The sequence below is a fragment of the Arachis hypogaea genome, chromosome 13 (genome assembly GCF_003086295.3).
Source record: "Arachis hypogaea cultivar Tifrunner chromosome 13, arahy.Tifrunner.gnm2.J5K5, whole genome shotgun sequence".
NCBI classification, from domain to species: Eukaryota; Viridiplantae; Streptophyta; class Magnoliopsida; order Fabales; family Fabaceae; genus Arachis; species Arachis hypogaea.
In genome coordinates this window covers 6,009,708-6,029,409 of record NC_092048.1, presented here as the reverse complement: position 1 = coordinate 6,029,409, position 19,702 = coordinate 6,009,708, and the positions used below count along the sequence as shown (strand labels likewise).

General features: G+C 33.8%; 3 protein-coding genes and 1 non-coding gene across 5 annotated transcripts; 3 read left to right on the top strand and 1 right to left on the bottom strand.

The window, feature by feature from the left end:
- Positions 1 to 31: 31 nt before the first annotated feature.
- LOC140178098 (uncharacterized) lies at positions 32 to 4,975 on the top strand. The gene is made up of 2 exons (XM_072213358.1): positions 32 to 3,002; positions 3,157 to 4,975. The coding sequence occupies exons 1-2, from the start codon at positions 48 to 50 to the stop codon at positions 4,690 to 4,692; spliced, it is 4,491 nt and encodes a 1,496-aa protein (XP_072069459.1). The 5' UTR covers positions 32 to 47; the 3' UTR covers positions 4,693 to 4,975.
- A 1,348-nt stretch (positions 4,976 to 6,323) lies between these two features.
- LOC112735717 (uncharacterized) lies at positions 6,324 to 7,137 on the top strand. Its single transcript, XR_011870168.1, has 3 exons — positions 6,324 to 6,653; positions 6,754 to 6,809; positions 6,900 to 7,137. It is a non-coding gene; the product is annotated as an uncharacterized protein (transcript).
- A 3,291-nt stretch (positions 7,138 to 10,428) lies between these two features.
- LOC112736762 (lysine-specific demethylase JMJ30) lies at positions 10,429 to 14,303 on the top strand. 2 transcript variants are annotated; one of them, XR_003168827.3, is made up of 6 exons: positions 10,429 to 11,065; positions 11,636 to 11,845; positions 12,226 to 12,360; positions 12,453 to 12,596; positions 13,068 to 13,291; positions 13,767 to 14,303. XR_003168827.3 is itself a non-coding variant. In XM_025786348.3 (6 exons), the coding sequence occupies exons 1-6, from the start codon at positions 10,583 to 10,585 to the stop codon at positions 13,953 to 13,955; spliced, it is 1,254 nt and encodes a 417-aa protein (XP_025642133.1). In that variant the 5' UTR covers positions 10,429 to 10,582; the 3' UTR covers positions 13,956 to 14,303. The 2 variants fall into 2 exon arrangements, 1 of the variants encoding a protein (XP_025642133.1); XM_025786348.3 differs by having other exon boundaries at positions 13,068 to 13,160.
- Positions 14,304 to 14,621: 318 nt separating this feature from the next.
- LOC112736761 (IRK-interacting protein) lies at positions 14,622 to 17,814 on the bottom strand. Its single transcript, XM_025786347.3, has 2 exons — positions 16,856 to 17,814; positions 14,622 to 16,393 (listed from the first exon to the last, which is right to left on the bottom strand). Exons 1-2 carry the CDS (start codon positions 17,066 to 17,068, stop codon positions 14,864 to 14,866), a joined length of 1,743 nt encoding a protein of 580 aa, XP_025642132.1. The 5' UTR covers positions 17,069 to 17,814; the 3' UTR covers positions 14,622 to 14,863.
- Positions 17,815 to 19,702: the final 1,888 nt, after the last annotated feature.

The following is a 19,702-nucleotide window of genomic DNA, read 5'->3' as shown; positions in this document are numbered from 1 at the left end:
ATTGTTTTATGCAGAGTTTGTTTCCATTGAGAACTGAGTGCCAAGAAATGGATCCTAAAGAGTTAAGTGAATTGCCAGGAGTGCATTTTCCTAATTTGCCTACTTTGGATGGCTATTTAAGGCAATGGGGAACTCATCCTATCACTCAAGACAGAACACTTTACACTTGGATTAATGAAGAAGGCGCACCGGTAGGCCAGAGGACTTATGCAGAACAACATCTTAATGCATCCTGCATTGCTCATAAGCTCTTAACATGCCAAAAGCCGGTTATCAAGCCTGGGGACAAGGTTCTTCTTGTTTATGTGCCTGGTCTAGACTTCATCGACGCCTTCTTTGGATGCCTAAGAGCTAGAGTCATACCAGTTCCAGTTCTTCCTCCGGATCCAATGCAAAGAAGTGGACAAGCACTAACAAAAATTGAAAACATTGCCAAGTCCTGCAGCATTGTGGCAATTTTGTCAACAGCTGCTTATCACTCGGCCGTCCGGGCAGGTTCATTGAAAAATTTTATCTCATTAACTGGGAAAAGTGGGAAGTCCTCAGCTCGCTGGCCGAATCTTCCATGGCTGCACACTGATACTTGGGTCAAGAATTCAAAAAGTTTGGCCTTGAATGGTCTAGATGATCAATGTGAAGAAGCTCAGCCTGGTGATATTTGTTTCTTGCAATTCACGTCTGGTTCGACCGGTGATGCTAAAGGAGTTATGATCACTCATGGTGGCCTTATTCACAATGTGAAGTTAATGAGAAGTAGATACAGGAGCACATCAAGAACAGTCCTAGTGAGTTGGCTCCCTCAGTATCATGACATGGGACTGATTGGGGGACTTTTTACATCTCTTGTCAGTGGTGGATCGGCGATTTTGTTTTCGCCAATGACATTTATCAAGAAACCACTCTTATGGCTTGAAACTATGAGCAAATATCAAGCAACTCACAGTGCTGGCCCAAACTTTGCATTTGAGTTGGTGATTAGAAGGTTGGAGTCTGACAAAGACAAGCTTTGGAATTTAGACCTTTCATCCATGATTTTTCTTATGGTTGCTGCTGAACCGGTGAGACAAAAGACTTTGAAAAGATTTGTTGAGCTGACTAATCCTTTTGGATTATCCGAAAAGGTGATAGCTCCTGGATATGGCTTGGCAGAAAACTGTGTCTTTGTTAGTTGCGCATTCGGGGAACGAAAGCCTATCATTGTTGATTGGCAAGGAAGAGTTTGTTGTGGATATACTCAGCAAGAGAATGAAGATATTGACATAAGAATAGTTGATCCGGAGACATGTGAAGAGCTTCAAGAGGATGGAAAGGAGGGAGAGATTTGGTTTAGTAGCCCAAGTGCTGGAATAGGATACTGGGGAAGGGAAGAATTGAGTCAGAATACTTTCAAGAACAAACTTCGCAATCATCCTGGCCGTTACTACACAAAAACAGGAGACTTGGGAAGAATCATAGATGGAAAACTGTTCATCACTGGAAGAATCAAAGATCTCATCATTGTTGCTGGAAGGAACATCTACTCTGCAGATGTTGAGAAGACAGTTGAGACTTCCTCAGAATTGCTTCGGCCTGGTTGTTGTGCTGTCATTGGTGTCCCGGAGGAAATCTTATCTGCAAAGGGGATTTCCATGCCAGATGGCTCTGATCAGGTTGGCTTGGTTGTGATTGCAGAGGTTAGAGATGGAAAACCAGTTGGCAAAGATGTTATTGAGAAGATTCGGACTCGTGTGGTTGAAGAACATGGAGTTGGTGTTGCTTCTGTTAAGCTGGTCAGGCCTAGAACAATCAGCAAAACAACATCTGGAAAAATCAAGAGATTTGAATGTATCAAGCAGTTTGCAGATGAATCTCTGAACTTGGTTCCACAAGGTCCACAGACTCTATTGAAGAAAACTTTGCTGAGATCATATACTACCGGAACATGTGGCGAAGGGAATACTCCGAGGCCCCGGCTAGTAAGAAGAACACTTGCAGCCAGCAAAAGGATCAGTAAGAATGACATTGTGGAATTCTTGAAGGGCCTTATTTCTGAGCAAACTGGAATTCCAATCAACAACATCTCAGTTACAGATAACCTAACATCCTATGGAATTGATTCGATTGGTGTGGTTAAAGCAACTCAAAAGCTCTCGGATTTCCTTGGAACACCAGTTGCAGCCATTGATGTTTTCACTGCAACAAACATTCTAGAATTGGCAAACTTCTCTGAGGATCTGCTATCCAAGATTCAGCCTCAGCTTTCAAGCAATCCAACCAATGTTCCAGAAGCTGAAACTTTTTCTACTGAACTGGTTGAAGAGGTATCTACATCTAAGCGATTTGGTATCCATTTACTTCAAGTTATAGCACTTGTTTATATTTCCATCATGCTAGCCTCACCAGCTTATATATCCATCAATGCTTTCCTAAGCTTCATCCCAAGTTTCAGTATATCAGTAGATGGAATACCCTGGTCAAATTATTTGGTTTCCCTTGCTTTAGCACCTATTGCTTGGATTCTTTGCATTGCTGTTACTTGCATTTGCATTTCATTATTTGGAAATTCTTTCTTGAGGCCAAACTATGCTCTTGTCTCCGAAATCTCCTTGTATTCAATGGACTTTGTCAAATGGTGGGCATTATATAAGGTCCAAGAGATTTCTTCTAAAGTTCTAGCAGTTCACCTCAGAGGAACTGTGTTTTTGAAGTACTGGTTTGAGATGCTTGGTGCAAGGATTGGATCCTCAGTGTTGCTTGATACAGTTGACATTACCGATCCGAGTCTTGTTTCGATTGGAGATGAAGCTGTCATTGCAGAAGGTGTTTTGGTTCAAAGTCATGAGGTAAAAAGCAGAATTCTAAGTCTCCGTGCTATCAAGATTGGCAGAAGTTCCTCAATTGGACCTTATGCAGTTATTCAAAAAGGAAGTGTTATTGAAGAAGGTGCTGAGGTACAGGCCTTGCAAAAGGTTGAAGGAGGCCAGCCTGTGCTCAAATCTGCTAAGCTTAGTGATGTTGATAAGGTATGTTCTAATAAGACCCTGCTTACAAAAATACCTTATAGTACTCTTCAAGTATGCATTTTCTATAATGTTTTCTCTTATTTTCTTGGGAATACAAAATGATGATCAATTGTCACACACTAATATCTATAACAATTTTCATATTGAATTTCAGAATGCAGAAGTTCCTAGCTTTTACCACTTTATTGGGATCTATCTTGTTAGCTTTCTCAGTTCACTAGCTGCAGCTATTACCTACTTCATGTATATATGGTTCTCCAAGAAATCTCCATCATTCCTACACTTTTCATTTGTTTGCCTATGTGGTGCATTCCACTGGATCCCCTTCACCATTATTGCATATGCTACCATGTTTTCTGATGTACCATCAAATCCAATAACCTTTGCCATTTCATTTGCCGGCGCCTACTTACTTCATGGTCTTGTGCTCATAGCTCTCAGCAGCGCTTTCTCCCATCTCCTCATCATGTCCGGTATAAAGCAAAACCAATACAGAACTTGGCTTAAGCAACAAGTCACCATGTCATGCCACCTTAGATTCGCGAAGCTTCTCTCAGGAACAGGAGCCTTCTGTATTTATCTACGACTCTTGGGTGCGAAAATTGGCAAGCATTGTTCCATTAGAGCAATCAATCCCATTTCAAAGCCAGAATTAATGACAATCGGTGATGGTGTCCATCTAGGAGATTTCAGCAAGATAATTACTGGTTTTTACTCTTCCAGTGGATATACTTCTGGAAAAGTTGAAGTTCGGCATAATTCAGTTGTTGGCAGTCAAAGCCTAATTCTCCCAGGTTCTATTGTCCAAAAGAATGTCATTCTAGGTGCACTTTCAGTTGCTCCAATGTACTCTATACTCCAAGAGGGTGGTGTTTATATTGGATCACAATCCCAACCAGTTATCAGAAACACAATGAATAATTCTGATAAAAATATAGAAGAGATGGACACTGAATGTAACGAGAATGCTAACAATTTGGCGACAACATTGCATAAAAAGGACTCAGATAAAGTTACCTTGACCAGAACATGGTATCAAAGTTTCTCAGTACTCTTCATTCAACCCTTGATGCAAACATTTTTGCCTTATTTTGTGGTTGGTTTATCAGTTTTTGCACCTTTGGACCTTATTGTTCACAAAAAGAATGCCATGAATCTCTCGTTGCATTGGTTTTTCCCTATGGTTTGGGTTCTCTCTGGCACTCTAGCTGCATTGGCATGTGTTATAGCCAAAAGGGTTCTTGTAGGAAAGAACAAATCTGGAGAAAAAGTTCCCATATGGAGCACAAGGATCACCATGGACAGCACTTGGCAAGCCATAAGAACACTTGTTGGAGACTTTTTCATGGACATGACAAATGGCTCATATTTTCTTGTGTTGTATATGAAGCTGATGGGTGCAGATGTTGAAACGGATCACGAAGTTTATGTGGATAGCAATGGAGCATTGTTGAATCCTGAAATGGTGAAGATTGAAAGAGGTGGCTGTGTGGGAAAAGAAGCATTGCTGTTTGGACACATATATGAAGGGGAAGAAGGAGGAATGGTGAAGTTTGGAGATATCAAAATTGGAGAAGATGGTTTTGTTGGTAGCAGGGCTGTTGCCATGCCTGGTGTGCAGTTGGAGAATGAGGGAAATCTTGGTGCTCTATCTCTTGCCATGAAAGAAGAGATCATAAGGTCAAGGTGAAATATTAGTACTGTCACAGTTGTCCACTTTCACTTGGTAATTTGTGCAAACAGTTGGTGCTCGTATTTAGAGCTACCTTAGTCATGAGATTCTACAATAAACAATTTGGGGATTTCTAACTTAGGAACTTGTTTGTATAAGTAATTTACATTATGTACCACTGTTTAATTGAGAGTTGATACATTATAGAGTGATTCCAATCGGGATCACATTGTACTATTAAGTTTGTAAGAATCTCAATAATGCTTCACCCTTCAATATATGCCAGTCCTATTCTACTTTGAAAAATAGTTTATTGTTAGCAATGAATTAAACCTCATATTGTAACTTGTAAGTAGTGTTATTTCGCCAACTAAAATAATATTATGGATTAAACTAAGAGTTTATCTAATATATAATAAAAAAATACACGTTAATATTATTACTATTATTTTTATTTTTACTTTAAATTTTAATATATGTTTTTAAGATGAGAAATTCTAGGGACCAATTATAGTATAAGCCAACTCAGTTAACTCTTCTTTGTTTTTAATTTTGAAATCCCAGAAAATAGGAGTAGTGGGAAGTTGTTTTATTTTTTTTTGTAACTAGTATAAAATATATGTTAAAATATAAATACATATTAAAAATAAATTAAATTATATATATATTTATACAGAAATACATTGATAACTGATTTTAGTATATGAATAATATTTTTTTAACTAATTAATTATAATTGATTATACTATAAGTTGGTTCCTTAGCAGAATCTTTTTAAGATACATGTTAATTAAAATTTGAAATTAATATTAACTTTTTTAATTTTTAAGTTTTTTATTTTTATTTTCCAATAAACGTATTATTTTAAAACTAAGAAAATCATTTGTTAGTTTTAATCATTACTACTGTTAGTTAACTGTTATTCTTAAGTATAAAATTCAGAAGAAAAACTAATTCAGTTAAAATAAAATAGCATCATGCAATTTATCGCATGTGACATGTATCCATTGCTAGTTGGAAGCTAGAGCATTGGGTTGAAGAAATTTATCAAAAAAGACAAACATATACTCTTATGTAATAAAAATTTAATTTTAATATATTAATAGTATAAAATATTTTATATAGTCATATAATTTTATTTTTTTTAATAATCATTTATATAATTAATATAAAAATAATTAAATAATTAAATATATATGTAAAATGTATCAAAATTAAATTCATATGATAATTTAAAAAAAAGGCGTTGGCCATTTGAAGGGTTCAACTTCAAAGAGAGAGCGAGAGACACATAATAGAAGAAAAAGGAGTAGCAGCACGGCAATGGCGTGATGAAACTGGGCCCACCCAAAATGATTGGAGGTGGGCCCACACTAGAACAAACCAAGCCTTTCTAGCCTTCTTACCAATAGAAAAGAGCCACGTGTCCGTTCATTTCACGCCGCCAACAATCCTTCGAGGATGTCCTTCCGACACGTACCTGACTGTCAAACGTCCCGTATTACCTAGGAATAGTGTTCAGCCGCGTAGCAACTAAAAATGACACGTGGCCCAAAGTTTTCCAATTTTACCCCTAAAAAAATATCTCTTTCAATTTGTAATTTTGGAACATCAAGAGACCTAAAACCGTAAATTCACCTCCAATCACTGTGGAAAACACTAATTTCTACAGAACCCATTTTGCCCCCGTTCCTTACACAGTATCAACATCACATCCCTGAAAACTGAAAAGCATCCCCTTATTTTTTGCCCCAAAGAAAGGGAATAAAAAAAGAGGTTTAAAAAGGAGGAATTTTCAAAAAAGACACAACAAAAAAAAAAACCTTCATTTGTTCTGTGCTGTCTAGTAGTAACGTTTGCTACTACTACCACCACTTTGAAGAGGTTGTGTCTCTTCTCATAAAAAACAATGTCTACAAACATGGCGATGATCCTCACTTTGGTGATTTTTTTACTCTTTGCTCAACCCTCTACCTCAAGTGAGTTCAACAACCACTACTCACTCTTCACTCTTCACTCTTTTTTTTTTTCTTTTCAGGGTTTGTTATGGTTAAAAAATAATTATTGTTTGATATTCAGGTCGTGTATATGGAGCAAACTTGGCAGGAGGCAAGACCATATCAACAAGCATAGAGGTAAAAAAATACATATATGCAATGATGATTTTAAACTTTCAAATTTTTGAACACCTTGGCCATAATTTTTTAATTATTATTATTATTTAGGTTGGAAGATTTGGGAATAATGGAGCTGATCCTAGTGTTGGAAGAGTAGTAGAAGATTCAACAAGAAAAGTCCCAACGGGACCTGACCCTCTTCATCACAACAACAACCCTTTACGCCCTTAATTAAAGTTAGCTACTAATTTTTTATTAAGTAAAAGCTTAACTTTGTTATATATCTCTCTTTGATGGTGAACACTACTGATTATTATTATTATTATATTATTATTATTCTACTTGATGTACATTTTGCTGAATGGCTTCTAAGGCATGTTTTGTGCAATATGCTTAGCTTGCTTGCTATTGTAAATAATCAGAAATAGATATATATATATATATATATCTTTAGTATTGTAGAACACATGAAAAGAATATTAATTAGTAATTAAAACCAATGAATGATACTATTAGTATTAATTGTTTTTTTTTCTGGAATAGGTATGGACTGAGAATGATTAGTGATGTTGCGTGGGTTGTACAGTGAATAGGAATAGTAGTGGAAATTAAAAGGTCACCTGCAAATTAGTACAGTTCTCAGAATTGTTCTTTTGTTTCTTTCATTTTTTGTGAAATATCATGTTCTGGATTTGGTCCAGCTTTTCCACCGCCATCAAATACAAATGACAAATTACAACATCATTTCCTTCAATTTCCAAAACTTTTTTTTTTCCAAAAAATATATATATATATTTTACTACCTAAAATTAATTCAAAATCATATTAACTAAAATTTTTATTTAACTCTTATAATTTTTTAATATTATAATTTTAAATTAATTAACTGATTTTTAAAAAAATATATACTCTGATAATTTTGTAGTTTATATTTTGTTATAAATTGACACGTGAAAATAGTATATGTTACGAATTGTTAGGTAATTTGATATGTTTGGTTAAATATATTTGACTAATCAATTAACAATTCATAATATTTTTATATAAAATATTTTTATAAAATCAAATACTTTGTTATAATTTTATATTTTATGTGTTTAATTTATTCTTTTAATAATTTTATGTAAAATTTTGATTTTTTCAACCTTTGTTATAATTTTATATTGTGTGTTCAAATATGTACAACGTATTCATGAAGATTTAATTGTTGTCACTCATGAAGTTATGATAACACTATTACTATATATATGGAATATTTATTTCTGGAGAAAATATATATTGTACGGACCCTTTTGATTTATGAACAATACGTGAAAAATCTTGGACGAGATCGAAGACGGAGTTTTGATATCTTGAAGAAAGCAACAGCCTCTTACAAAATATATCGTTTTGGTAATCATGTAAATGATATTTATTAGGAAAAGTATAAGGCATCATCATATTATCTGTCAATTTATTGTTAATAATAATTAATTATTATATTTTAAAGATATATATAAAAAATATATTTAAAAAATATATTTATTAAATACAGTTATAAAAAAAGATATTTTAATTAGACATATCTATAAAAATACTTTTATTAAATATAAATATAAATAAAAGTGGGCAGAAATACTGTTAGTAACATAGCAGTAAGATTGTATTTATTATTATCTGCATATATAACATGAATAATAATCAAATATCGGCAGAGTTTTTTGCTTTCTTTAGTAGTATTATTGTACAAAAGAAAAAGACACATCACTCATGAATGTGATTCATTCATTCGCTAATAATGAATGAGTAATAAATGGACACCGTGTCCCGTATTGTGTTCTCCACTACCTTAATATTGCAATGCTAGCATTTCGACAAAAATAAGAAAATAACACCAAATAAGAAAATATCTTTGTACCTGAAAATAATAATAATAATAATAATAATAATAATAATAATAATAATAATCTTGAATAGACTAGGCCATCAAACTGGTGACGGTGCTAAAATTTATTAAAGTGATACTACAATATACACATAATAGTCTTAATTGAATATTAGTATAATAAATTTATGAAATTAGATCAAATTAAAATCTAAGTGAAGGAATAACTTGAGGTATTAGAATTTCTCAATTTGAAGTTGATTTAATTTAATTTTATAAATTTATCATGTTAACTGCCAATTAGAACTACTAGATATGTGTTGCGACTTGTGATGTCACTTAAAAAATGTCATATCAACAAATTTCGATGTCATTTGCAATGGAAGTGACGGAAGAATTAAAGTGACTAATTTAAAATATTTGAAGGAAAAATTTGATTAAAAAATATTTCAAAAACTAATTTAAAAAAATGAGTAATATTTTGGGAACTAATTTAACCATTTATTCAAGCTAACTCATTTATCCTTTTATTCTATTTTTTAAAAATAATATTTTAATAAAAATATTATTTTTAAATAAAAATTTTAAACAAATAGTATCTTTTTAGTTGATAAATTAAATTTTCAGGACCAAATCATGAAAAATATTGGCTGAAAGTTTTTTTTTAATTATAAAAAGAATTAAATGAATTACCCGTTTAATTTGTTATTTTTTGAATTAGTTAGTTTTTTTTAATTTGAAAGAATTAAATGAATCACCGGTTTAATTTGTTATTTTTTGAATTAGTTAGATTAAATATATTTAATTTAAAATTTAAATAAACTTAATTTTAAAGATAAAATTTACTTATTTAAATAAATAAATGGACTCACCTAACAAATTTAGTCTATCTTAACCTCGGTTCTCAAGAATTAAAGTATGTCTTGCTAGAAAGTTCATTCGAATTCAAATCCTAAATAGACTAAATAATTGTGATATAAAACCTATAGGAAAAAAAAAGGGATGGTGTGTCTTCAACGCACAGAAAAACAAAACAAAAACAAAAATATCTCCATTTCCACTATTCATAGGAAAAAGTAGAGGAAAAAAATATCTCTCCATCTCCACCAATTTATTTGTACGATAAAAATTAAATTAATTATTAACGTAAAGATATTTTACATGAATATTTATATTATTATATTAATAAAACGATTATATTTCATATTTATCAGTTGGATCATTATTTAAAAGAAATAACTTTATTAAAATATTTATATTTTAAGTAATCAATATAAAAAATTATTATCTTTTATGATATAATATTATATGGTGAAAACTCAGATGCAGTCGACTTCACGTAAAGTTGATATCTGAGAGTCGTTAGATGATTTGACTGATTTAACTAAATTTTCATCTAACGGCTCTTAGATATCAACTTCACATGAAGTCGATTTAACCTGAGATTTTACCATATTATATAATTAAATATACATGTAAAACTATTTTAACGATACATTAAAATTAAATTATTATATATTATTATATTAATATACACAAATATTTTATTAAAAACATTATATACACAAAAATCAACATATTTGATATATATATACATAAATTATTTATTTTTATATTTTAATATATATTTTATACATATTATTAATTTAAAATTGATTTTTTATGTAAACTAACATGAATTTTTTATTGAAAAACAGTGTGAAATTTTTTTATAAGATTTTTTTGGTGAGTATAAGATGAGATTATATAAGAGTGTCAATAAATAATTTAGAATAATTAAGATTTATGAGTCTTAAGATACTTAGAGAAATATCTCAAAGTTGTGTCCAAATATCAATCACTTTTTGGTACACTCAGACACACCACAACACTCCTATAAAAACCACGCGCCGGAGCTTTTCTCTCCACCGCGTCGCCGCCGCAGACTATGTCGTCAACCACCACCCCTCACGGTGGAGACTTCGACACGCCGACACTGGACATGGAGTCAGCGGAGCTCCTCCAAACCATATCGGAGCACGGCGGCTACGCCTACGTGAGAATGGCATCGCTGGCGGCGACCGGTGACGTCCGGGCCGCGGAGGCGGCGCTGGAGATGGCGTGGGAGCAGCTGCACTCAGGTCCGTGGCAGTCGGTGCTTCCGGTGTGGCGCGACGCGTACTCGATGGCATGCCTCCACGTGGCAAGGCACCACAACGGTAACGGCGAGTTCAAGGAGGCGCTTAGGGTTCTTGACATGGGGATCATCATGGGAGGGACGCTTCTCAGAAAGGATTTGGACTCTGCGATCGAGAAGGTTTCAGAGAGAGCCAAGAGTTCCCGTAGGGTTTCTGAGGGAAGCTTCCAAGAAGGTTCGGTCAACAACTCCGAGCAACGAAGCCTTGTTCATCCGCAATTTCATGTGTCTCAGGTGAGGTCCTTCCTCCAATTTTTATTTATTTTTATCATGTTCTTGCAAATGTGCAGTATTTTAGTATTTGAGAATCTAAAATGATCAATGTAGCCCTAAAACTATTTTGCAGCTAAAATAACTGCCAAATACAACTTAAGCAATGTAAAAAAATAAATAACAAAATAAAAAATGGTGCCAGAATAGTGGTAGTTTACACAACGACACATCGTGCTATTTATTTTTGTAATGTGAAATTGGTCTCCCCTGAACCCCTTCAAGGGGAAGTTACTATTATGTTTATAGGATGTTTAGTGCTATATTTACAAACATATAGGTCCCTAGAGTATTATTGCCTAAATTTTAGGAAAAGTCGATGTATATTTTTGGAGATAGAGAGGAGAGTAGGGTTGAATTTCACCAAATCTTAGTGGAATTGAGTGTAATAATTTGCGCTTACGTATATAGTGTGAGCAATTGAATACAAATCTTGGATACTAATCCTTTAGTTTGAATACAAATTTCGAAATTTGGCTTTACATTTGTGATATGGCTTTTCTAATGTTTATGTTATAGCATTTTACTCTGTAGGTGCTCCAACTTTTACCTATCAAGTCCCTTTCTTCTAAGATTGTGGAGAAGAGATCTGGTTTGTCGCTGGACAAGTTCTTGAAAGATCATTACCTGGCTGGTTCACCGGTTATCATCAGTGATTGTATGGTTCACTGGCCGGCCAAGACGAAATGGAACAACATAGACTATTTACTGAGAGTTGCTGGTGATCGTACAGTTCCCGTCGAGGTAATTGCTCATCTTCCATTTATAGGTAAACTAAAATAAATATCTTGTTGATGATCCTTTGTACCCACTAGGAATTTTCATGCAAATAATCTATGTGCATTGCATATGGTCCATTTGTATACTCTGTTTTTCTAGGTCCCAAATTGCCTTGTTCAAAATTTCTAGGACCATTTTCAAAGTTCCCTGTTATGCATCTCATGCTACATGCATCTCAAACTAGACTGTTGAAGTTATTTAGCTGTCTACAGGAATTCCACAGCCAAACATGTAAACACACAGAGGGTGGGGGTTTGGAGTGGAACTTATGTATGTATCATACATATTTTTTTCAATATCCATAAATATTGAAAGAAAAAGGGTAAATGCAAAATTCTTTGTAGGTTGGCAAGAACTATTTATGTACAGACTGGAAGCAAGAGCTAATCACATTTTCAGAGTTGCTTCAGCGTATAAAATCCAATGGTGGTTCTCCAGGGGGTCCTACATATCTTGCCCAGCATCCATTATTTGATCAAGTACTTATAGATGAATTTAGATTGTTTCCAATTCAGACTTTTGCCATATTGCATACTAATAATGAAAGTAAATGACATTATTGAAATGGCAGATAAATGAGCTTCGGAAAGATATCTTTATTCCTGACTATTGTTTTGCCGGGGGAGGGGAGCTAAGATCTCTCAATGCTTGGTTTGGTCCAGCTGGAACAGTAACGCCATTACACCATGATCCACATCATAACATACTAGCTCAGGTAACTTATTATGTCATTTATATACTTGCATTACTAAGGTGATGTTTGTGATCTGTGAGATTTGCTTTTCGTGGGTAAAAGAGGGAAGGGAAGGTCTTGATTTTCACTCTTCAAACTCTTCAAACTCTTCCCTTCCCTTCCCTTCTGAACTCCAACTAGAATCACACCCTAAATAAAGTTGTCTTCTGGTCTTCTGGATCGTTGGGATGGACTTCTTGATGTGCCTCTCGCTAGTTAAAGTATGATTTTTAGACTTACTATGGTTCATTTTAAGAAAAACCTTTAATATATGTGGATGATATCGGGGTTTATGTAATATCCTTGTTATTTAAATTGTTTGAGGAAATGTTCCTTTTTATTAATGGAAAAGAGAAAATTGCCTCATCTATAATTCATACTAATAGACATATTGTTCCAAGGATTACTGCGCACCACTTTGAATGTATTTATTGTCATGCTCTATGCTTTCAGGTTGTTGGAAAGAAGTACGTTAGGCTTTACTCAGCATCTTTGTCTGAGGAACTTTATCCCTACTCGGAGACAATGCGTACCAATTCCAGCCAGGTATTTTGTTTGTTGAACTATATGACTGATTGACCTTCCATGCAGTCTGCTTATGACTTTTGCTTGGAAGCATAGCACTATGACTGCATCCCAATCTGAATGGCTGAAAACTCTAGAAGTATTTCATTAATGTAATTCTCTTCTTTTTTGTCCTAACTTTTCTTTTTCTCTTCTTTCTCTGTTCTCACATTATGTGTCTGAGCTTTTATCCTTGCACAGGCCACAGATTGCCCTGGCAGTCAAGTGATGTACTTGCATTTTTTAACCGCAGATCTACTATGAAAATGGATAATTGTGAATGAAAATATTCCTTTTGTAAATCCGATGCTTATTATTCATTAGACTTCTGCTACGAAAAAGTAATATAGAATTTGGATTGGATGGGGTTGTAGTATAAAGAAGGATTTCCATGTTGATTTCCAGTCAATCGTGCTAAATGTGTGTATGGAAAATAAATTTTGTCCATGAATCTTCTATGTTGCACAATGGATACAAATATATCAGGTGTTGATAATTCTTTTTCTTATAATTTTATTTGTGTTTATTATTGTTGCTATTTCGAAAAATGTCTCCCCATGTTGATTGGAATTATCTCTTTGTTTGAAGGTTGACTTAGATGACATAGATGAAAGGAAGTTTCCTAAAGTGCAAGACTTGGAATTTGTAGACTGTATTTTAGAGGAAGGTGATATGTTATATATCCCACCAAAGTGGTGGCACTATGTGCGGTCCCTAACTACAAGTTTCTCAGTTAGCTTCTGGTGGAGTGAGGGTGAATGTTCAGATGCACCCTAATTTGGCCTCACTTTGATGTTCTAGAATTTCATTCTTTCTTAGTGTAAGAACTGAGCTTGTTCCTCATGCATAGACATTTTTTGGCACTTGGTTCTGGTTCTCATCTTAATGATGAGAAATATTTGAACAATTGACTTTGCATCAAATGCTGGGTTGAGTCACCATTGAAAGATGCAAAGTGAATATGCCTATGATTGCACCAATGATATAGTATTAAAGGACAAACGTGTAATAGAGGTCCCCAATTGGGTGTTATGCACTCTAATGCCCTTAAATTATTGATCATGAAAGTGTGTGAAACGCTGTACCAAACCTAAACTAATCTAATATTTTATTGATTGACGTTAATCATACTCTCCATCTGTACTTAAAGCAACTAGTTCGTAGTATTAAATTCCTAAACTAATCAAGCTTTGGCTTTTGCTGCAACATCGCTTCTGGCTATGTTGTTTCTGTTAGGAACTTTGGAAAGCTTCTTTTTATTTGATGATGGGAAAAGATAATAATGAAACACGTCGAATTCTGAGTTCCACGTGAATCACAGATGATTTTTCCACTTTATTTTTAAGGAAGTGTTTGTTTCATTAATTTTTACCCAGGAAATTTTTTTTTTAGTCGTATAACTGAAAATCCAAAATTACTGTGTTGAGAAAACTTGAGAAGTGAAAAATAAATGAAGTTTGATCATCACATTCAGTTTCCTAACATGGTTATTGTACATTCTTTATGACAGAAGTGTATACAGTAATATACTAATATGACATACATTTGACTGAATATTAAATCAATTTGAACAAACCATTACTTATACATTTAGCTACAGTTACTGAAAATGACAGAGATTAAATAAAAAAGCAAGGGGAAAAAAAATTCAATGTGAAAACAAAAACTATTTCCAAACTGTTAACTTAGGCTACAGATTTGTACCTGCAAATAACTTTACACCTCAAGACCCTATCCTGAACAAAAAACCCTGGCATCACCATGATCTTAACCCTGCTTGGACCCTGAGATCTTGGACACATATCTTCCATGTAATGAGGATCAAAGTTTCTATTCTCTTCAACCCTCAAAATTCCCAATGGTGGATTGAAAGAAAATGCAAGCAAATGCATCAACCACATGCATTTTGCTGCCACAAAGAAAGATTGAAGGAGTTGTTCAGGCCAAGGTCTAGTCCAATTTAGAGTTGTGTTAATACAACTCATTTTTTGGTCACAGAACTTGCTAAACTCTTCACTGTAGTACTTTGTTCCCTTTCTTAGAACTTCATTCCAGCTCAAGTTCCTAAGGGAAACAAATGATGAGAACTGCACTCGCTGATCCTGCTGCGGATCCAGCAGTTTTGGGCAGCCATTCTTTTGGAACACGCAATTCTCGAAGTCTTGGTAGAGACATTGGTTTATGAAAGCTTCAAAGTGGTATAATACTGCCTTGGAATACTTGGCACTCAAGGAAAGCTTATATGGTTGAAGAAGCAAGTTCAAATGTTGTGTCAAAGATTGATCAGTTTCGTCGATGTTGTTTATAAGAGTCTTACAGAACTGCTTTACTGATAATCTTGACTCTGATACTATCTGCAAGAATCCTTCTACCATTGCTTCCTCGCTCACTGGCATCAAATTTCCTCCCTTTTTATCAAACTTTTTCTCCGTTTGAGGATTATTGAGCTGTTGTTCACAAAGATGCTGAGAATCCCTTGCTTGCATTGCTTGCCTTAAGGCTTTCTTAAGCTCCTCACAATAACCCTCCAAGTACTCCAGTTTCTGTTTCAGCTCGCCGAGCGAAGACCTCATCTCAGAAACCTCCATTAAGGCCACATCTCTATTCTCATTTGCTTCCATCAACTCTTTCTTCAATGACTCAATAGACATGATTCCCAAGTCCTTAAGAACCTGAGAAACATCCTCAGATTCTGCGCGACTCGGGGAATTCTCATTCTTATTAGTCTTCTTCTTTAGCCGAGGAAACAACCAAGAAATCATCCCCTTGCTTTTCTGTTGAGATTGAATAGACGAATGAGAATCCGTGACCGGGACAACACTAGTGGAACTCTTGCTGGTCCTTGCAGTCTCAAATTCGCTTGTTATGACAGCCGGCTTACATTGATTGCACGACGATACAGAATTGAAGTCCTCCAAGCTGTTCCTTCTACACTGCAAGTATTCATTGGCAGGTGATGATGCTTGAAGAACAGTTATGTGATTTGCACAAGAACTGGTTGCAGATTTGCTATCATCAGCGCCTGCGCATATGTGAGATTCTATGTTGGCAAAACCAGAAGGAAGTCCCTTTCTTGAACTTGATTTCTCCTTGTAATATGGTACAATTGCTTCCATGGTGTGTTCTAGAACATTCTCATCCCAACTATCTGAAATTGTCAGGCTTTTCAAGTGGTTCTGATTATTATAAGCTGGTAGTGGATCATCCTCATAGCTCTGTCAATGATTTTTCCAAATTTAGAAACCCATCATCAAAATTGAAAAAAAGGAGAACAAAAGAAAGAGGATATTAATTTTGAAATTACACTAATTATCTCATAGATATTAAATTAGAAAAAAAAAAAAGAAAAGAAAAAGCGAAGTAAGGATTATGTATATAACTACCACAACAGTGGCATGTTCTTTTATCAACATCACAAGTGACATAGTTCAAGTCTTCAAGAGAAAAGAGAATGATAAGTAGTAATAAATTATAAAACCAAAACAAAAACGAAATCTGGTTTATAATTATTGCTAATTCCACAAATTCTAACACGAAGAACAGAACAAACACATTTCGAAAACACTGTCAAATTACTTTGAACAAAATATCTTTGATAGCATGAATTTGTGCATACCCAATTGAGAAAAAGAAGAGAAGAACAAAAAAAGAAGGCAACTTTACGAATTGGAACATACTGGGGTGAAAACAGGGTAATCTTGAGCAGAGAAATGAGAAACAGGGCGTGAAACAGGGGAAGGTGAAGGGAATCTAGCATTGGATGTGGTGTTCCCTCTCATCAAAGTTGCATGAAGTGCTCTTAGCTCCACAGCTTTGGCTATGGCGTTCTGAATTTCCTGCCTTGACAATTCAGGGTTTCCATTCTTGTCGTTGAAAGCAGTTGAAGCCATCAAAACAGAACACAACAGAGTGGAACATGTACAAATTCTCACAAAGATAATAATATTAATATGTTATTTATATGTGTGCACAAGATAATAATAACAATTTATTGAGGAGCAAAAAGAACAAAAGTGGGGTTATTAAGTGTTAAATAACGGTTGGATTTTACTTTAAAGGCTGTATCAAATTTCGATTCGAGAAATTATTAGGAAAAAGATATTGATACTCTTATTTTTAATAATAGTATTCTACACATGATATTTTTTGTATTATATACTTACATGAATTTATTACACTATCTGTGGATTGGACAAATTGATAAAAAGAAGTGTTTTATCTAAGTGTATTTTTTCAGTGATCAATAATTTTCTTAACGATGTGTTTCATTGATTAGTAACTGTACTATTTGTGTTAAGTTGTAATTTTTGTTGTGTAAAAATAAATAATAAATTTTGAGAGCTAGGTCCTAAAGTTAGAACCTTGGAGAGCCAGAAAAAATGAGATATAGAAGAGGGGGTTACCCCAAAAGTCCAACCAAATTTTGTCTTGGTTGTAAATGGAAAGTGAGCATGTGAAGAGTAAAAGAAAAGGAATTTTAAGACTACTTATTATGTGGAGTGTAGCAAAGTGTACCAAATTGTCCACATATTCCCAAAAAAATAGATGAAATTACAACTTTAGGAGGAGGAGGTGGTGGTGGTACCACTGTTTCACATGATTGCTTTTTGGTACTAAGCATATGAAATTCCATGCCACTATGTTCCACACCACCACCACCACCATATCCCTTTGCTCAAGTAATTTCAGCTTTTAATTTTATTAGGATATTGTGAACCAGATATTTGTTTTGGTGCTCTTCTTATGTACTTGTGTAATCATCACACTGAATGTCATTTAAGTTTATGCAATAGTTTTGTCTTCTAGAACTTTGTTCACTTATTCTTCAATGTAGATTCACTACTTTTTCTTTTTTTTTTCTATTTCATTAGTGAAATATTTTTCTAATAGTTAATTTTTTGTGTATATATTTATAATATTAATAATAAATTATATAATTTGTTCATTCTATTTTCATTTATGTATTTTCAAGTATTTTTGTTCTTGTTTTTTTTTTTTTTTGGTGACAGTATTTTTGTTCTTGTGTATCAATTACTTCGTCCTTGAATTTTCCTCTCTATTATTCAAATGATGCCTAATGCACAATGTAAATGTAAGATCTTAAATAATCCATTATTTGAGAAGCTTGAAAGAAGAAAATAACTTATTTTGATTTTCTTTTTTAATTCATGGATTTGAATTGAACTCAAACTAGACAATAATAAAAGCTTTTAGTTCACTCAAATTGCAAAGGTAACTTTCTTCTTTATTTTTTCCCCACTTTTGCGAATCCCAAATTTAATTATGAAGGTTACTTTGGATGTGGTCAACATTGTCTAATAAAAAAAGAGAGTAAGAATAACAATGAAGCGTGCAAGGTGCAGTTTTTTTCGGCAAAAAAGAAAAAATAAATGAAACGTTCCAAAATGTTGACACTTATCAATTTATTCAATTATCATAGATAGGAGACAGAGTGTAAAAGAAGGGATCAAGTGTTCAAGTGGGCACTCCCTACTATGTTTTAAATTTACATAAAAGCCCGTCACATGCCATATACAAATAACTAACTTCCTTAAGGGTACTTTTGAAATCGGAGAATCTTCAAACTTTTTTCAAATAAAAATAAAAAATTTAAAATTCAGTTCTTCACTATGCATTTTTTTAGTTAGTCTTCATCACTATGTATTCTAGTATCTTTAAACAATTGTTATTTTTTTTTTTTTTGACTTAAATCAACTAAACAAAGAAAAAGAAAAGAAAAATAAAGGAATTACAGTATCGTTTAAAACTACTCTTAAACTTCTCCCAAAAAGAAAGAAGTTCTACGTGATGAAATTGTAACCTCATCGTCATTTTTGCTTTGTCACCGTGTTTGCATCTCTCAACACGCCAATTCCAATGCATGATATCCCTTATTTTGAGTACCAACAGATTAATAAATCCAAAACTATCTTGGTGATTCCGTCTCACAAATAACATCTCGCTGACGCACATCCAAGGCTGAGAGATATCTTCTCCAAATAGCAAATAATTCCCCTTGAAGAATACTATTACTTTCAATCATTCCCAAATATCCCCTTTGCCAACTCCTATTACAATCTCTAATAATGCAAGCAAAACCAACACTATCACCCGAACCAGGATAACTAGTATCACAATTAATGTTAAAAGTACTAATAGATGGGGGATTCCAAAAACCATTTAGAATAGAGGGAAGGGACGTAGGTTGTAATTGAAAAGTATTCCTAAGCTTTGTTTCTGAAGATAATGTCAGACAAATCACTTTTTTCGGAGGCCAAGTCTTCATGAGAATCAAAGATGTCATTATTCCTTGCTTGCCATATTTACCAAAGTCCTGAAAAAAACCTGAATGGAACCAGTTCTTCAAGTCTAGGGGATGACAAGAAATATACAACCTATGCCATACAAGCCGAGCTTTTGGAGTATTTTTTGAAAGAATAATTATAGAAAATTAATTTTTTTTATAAATTATTTTTTTAACATTTTTAGTTAAACTCTAAATGCTTGACAATTTTTTTTTTTTA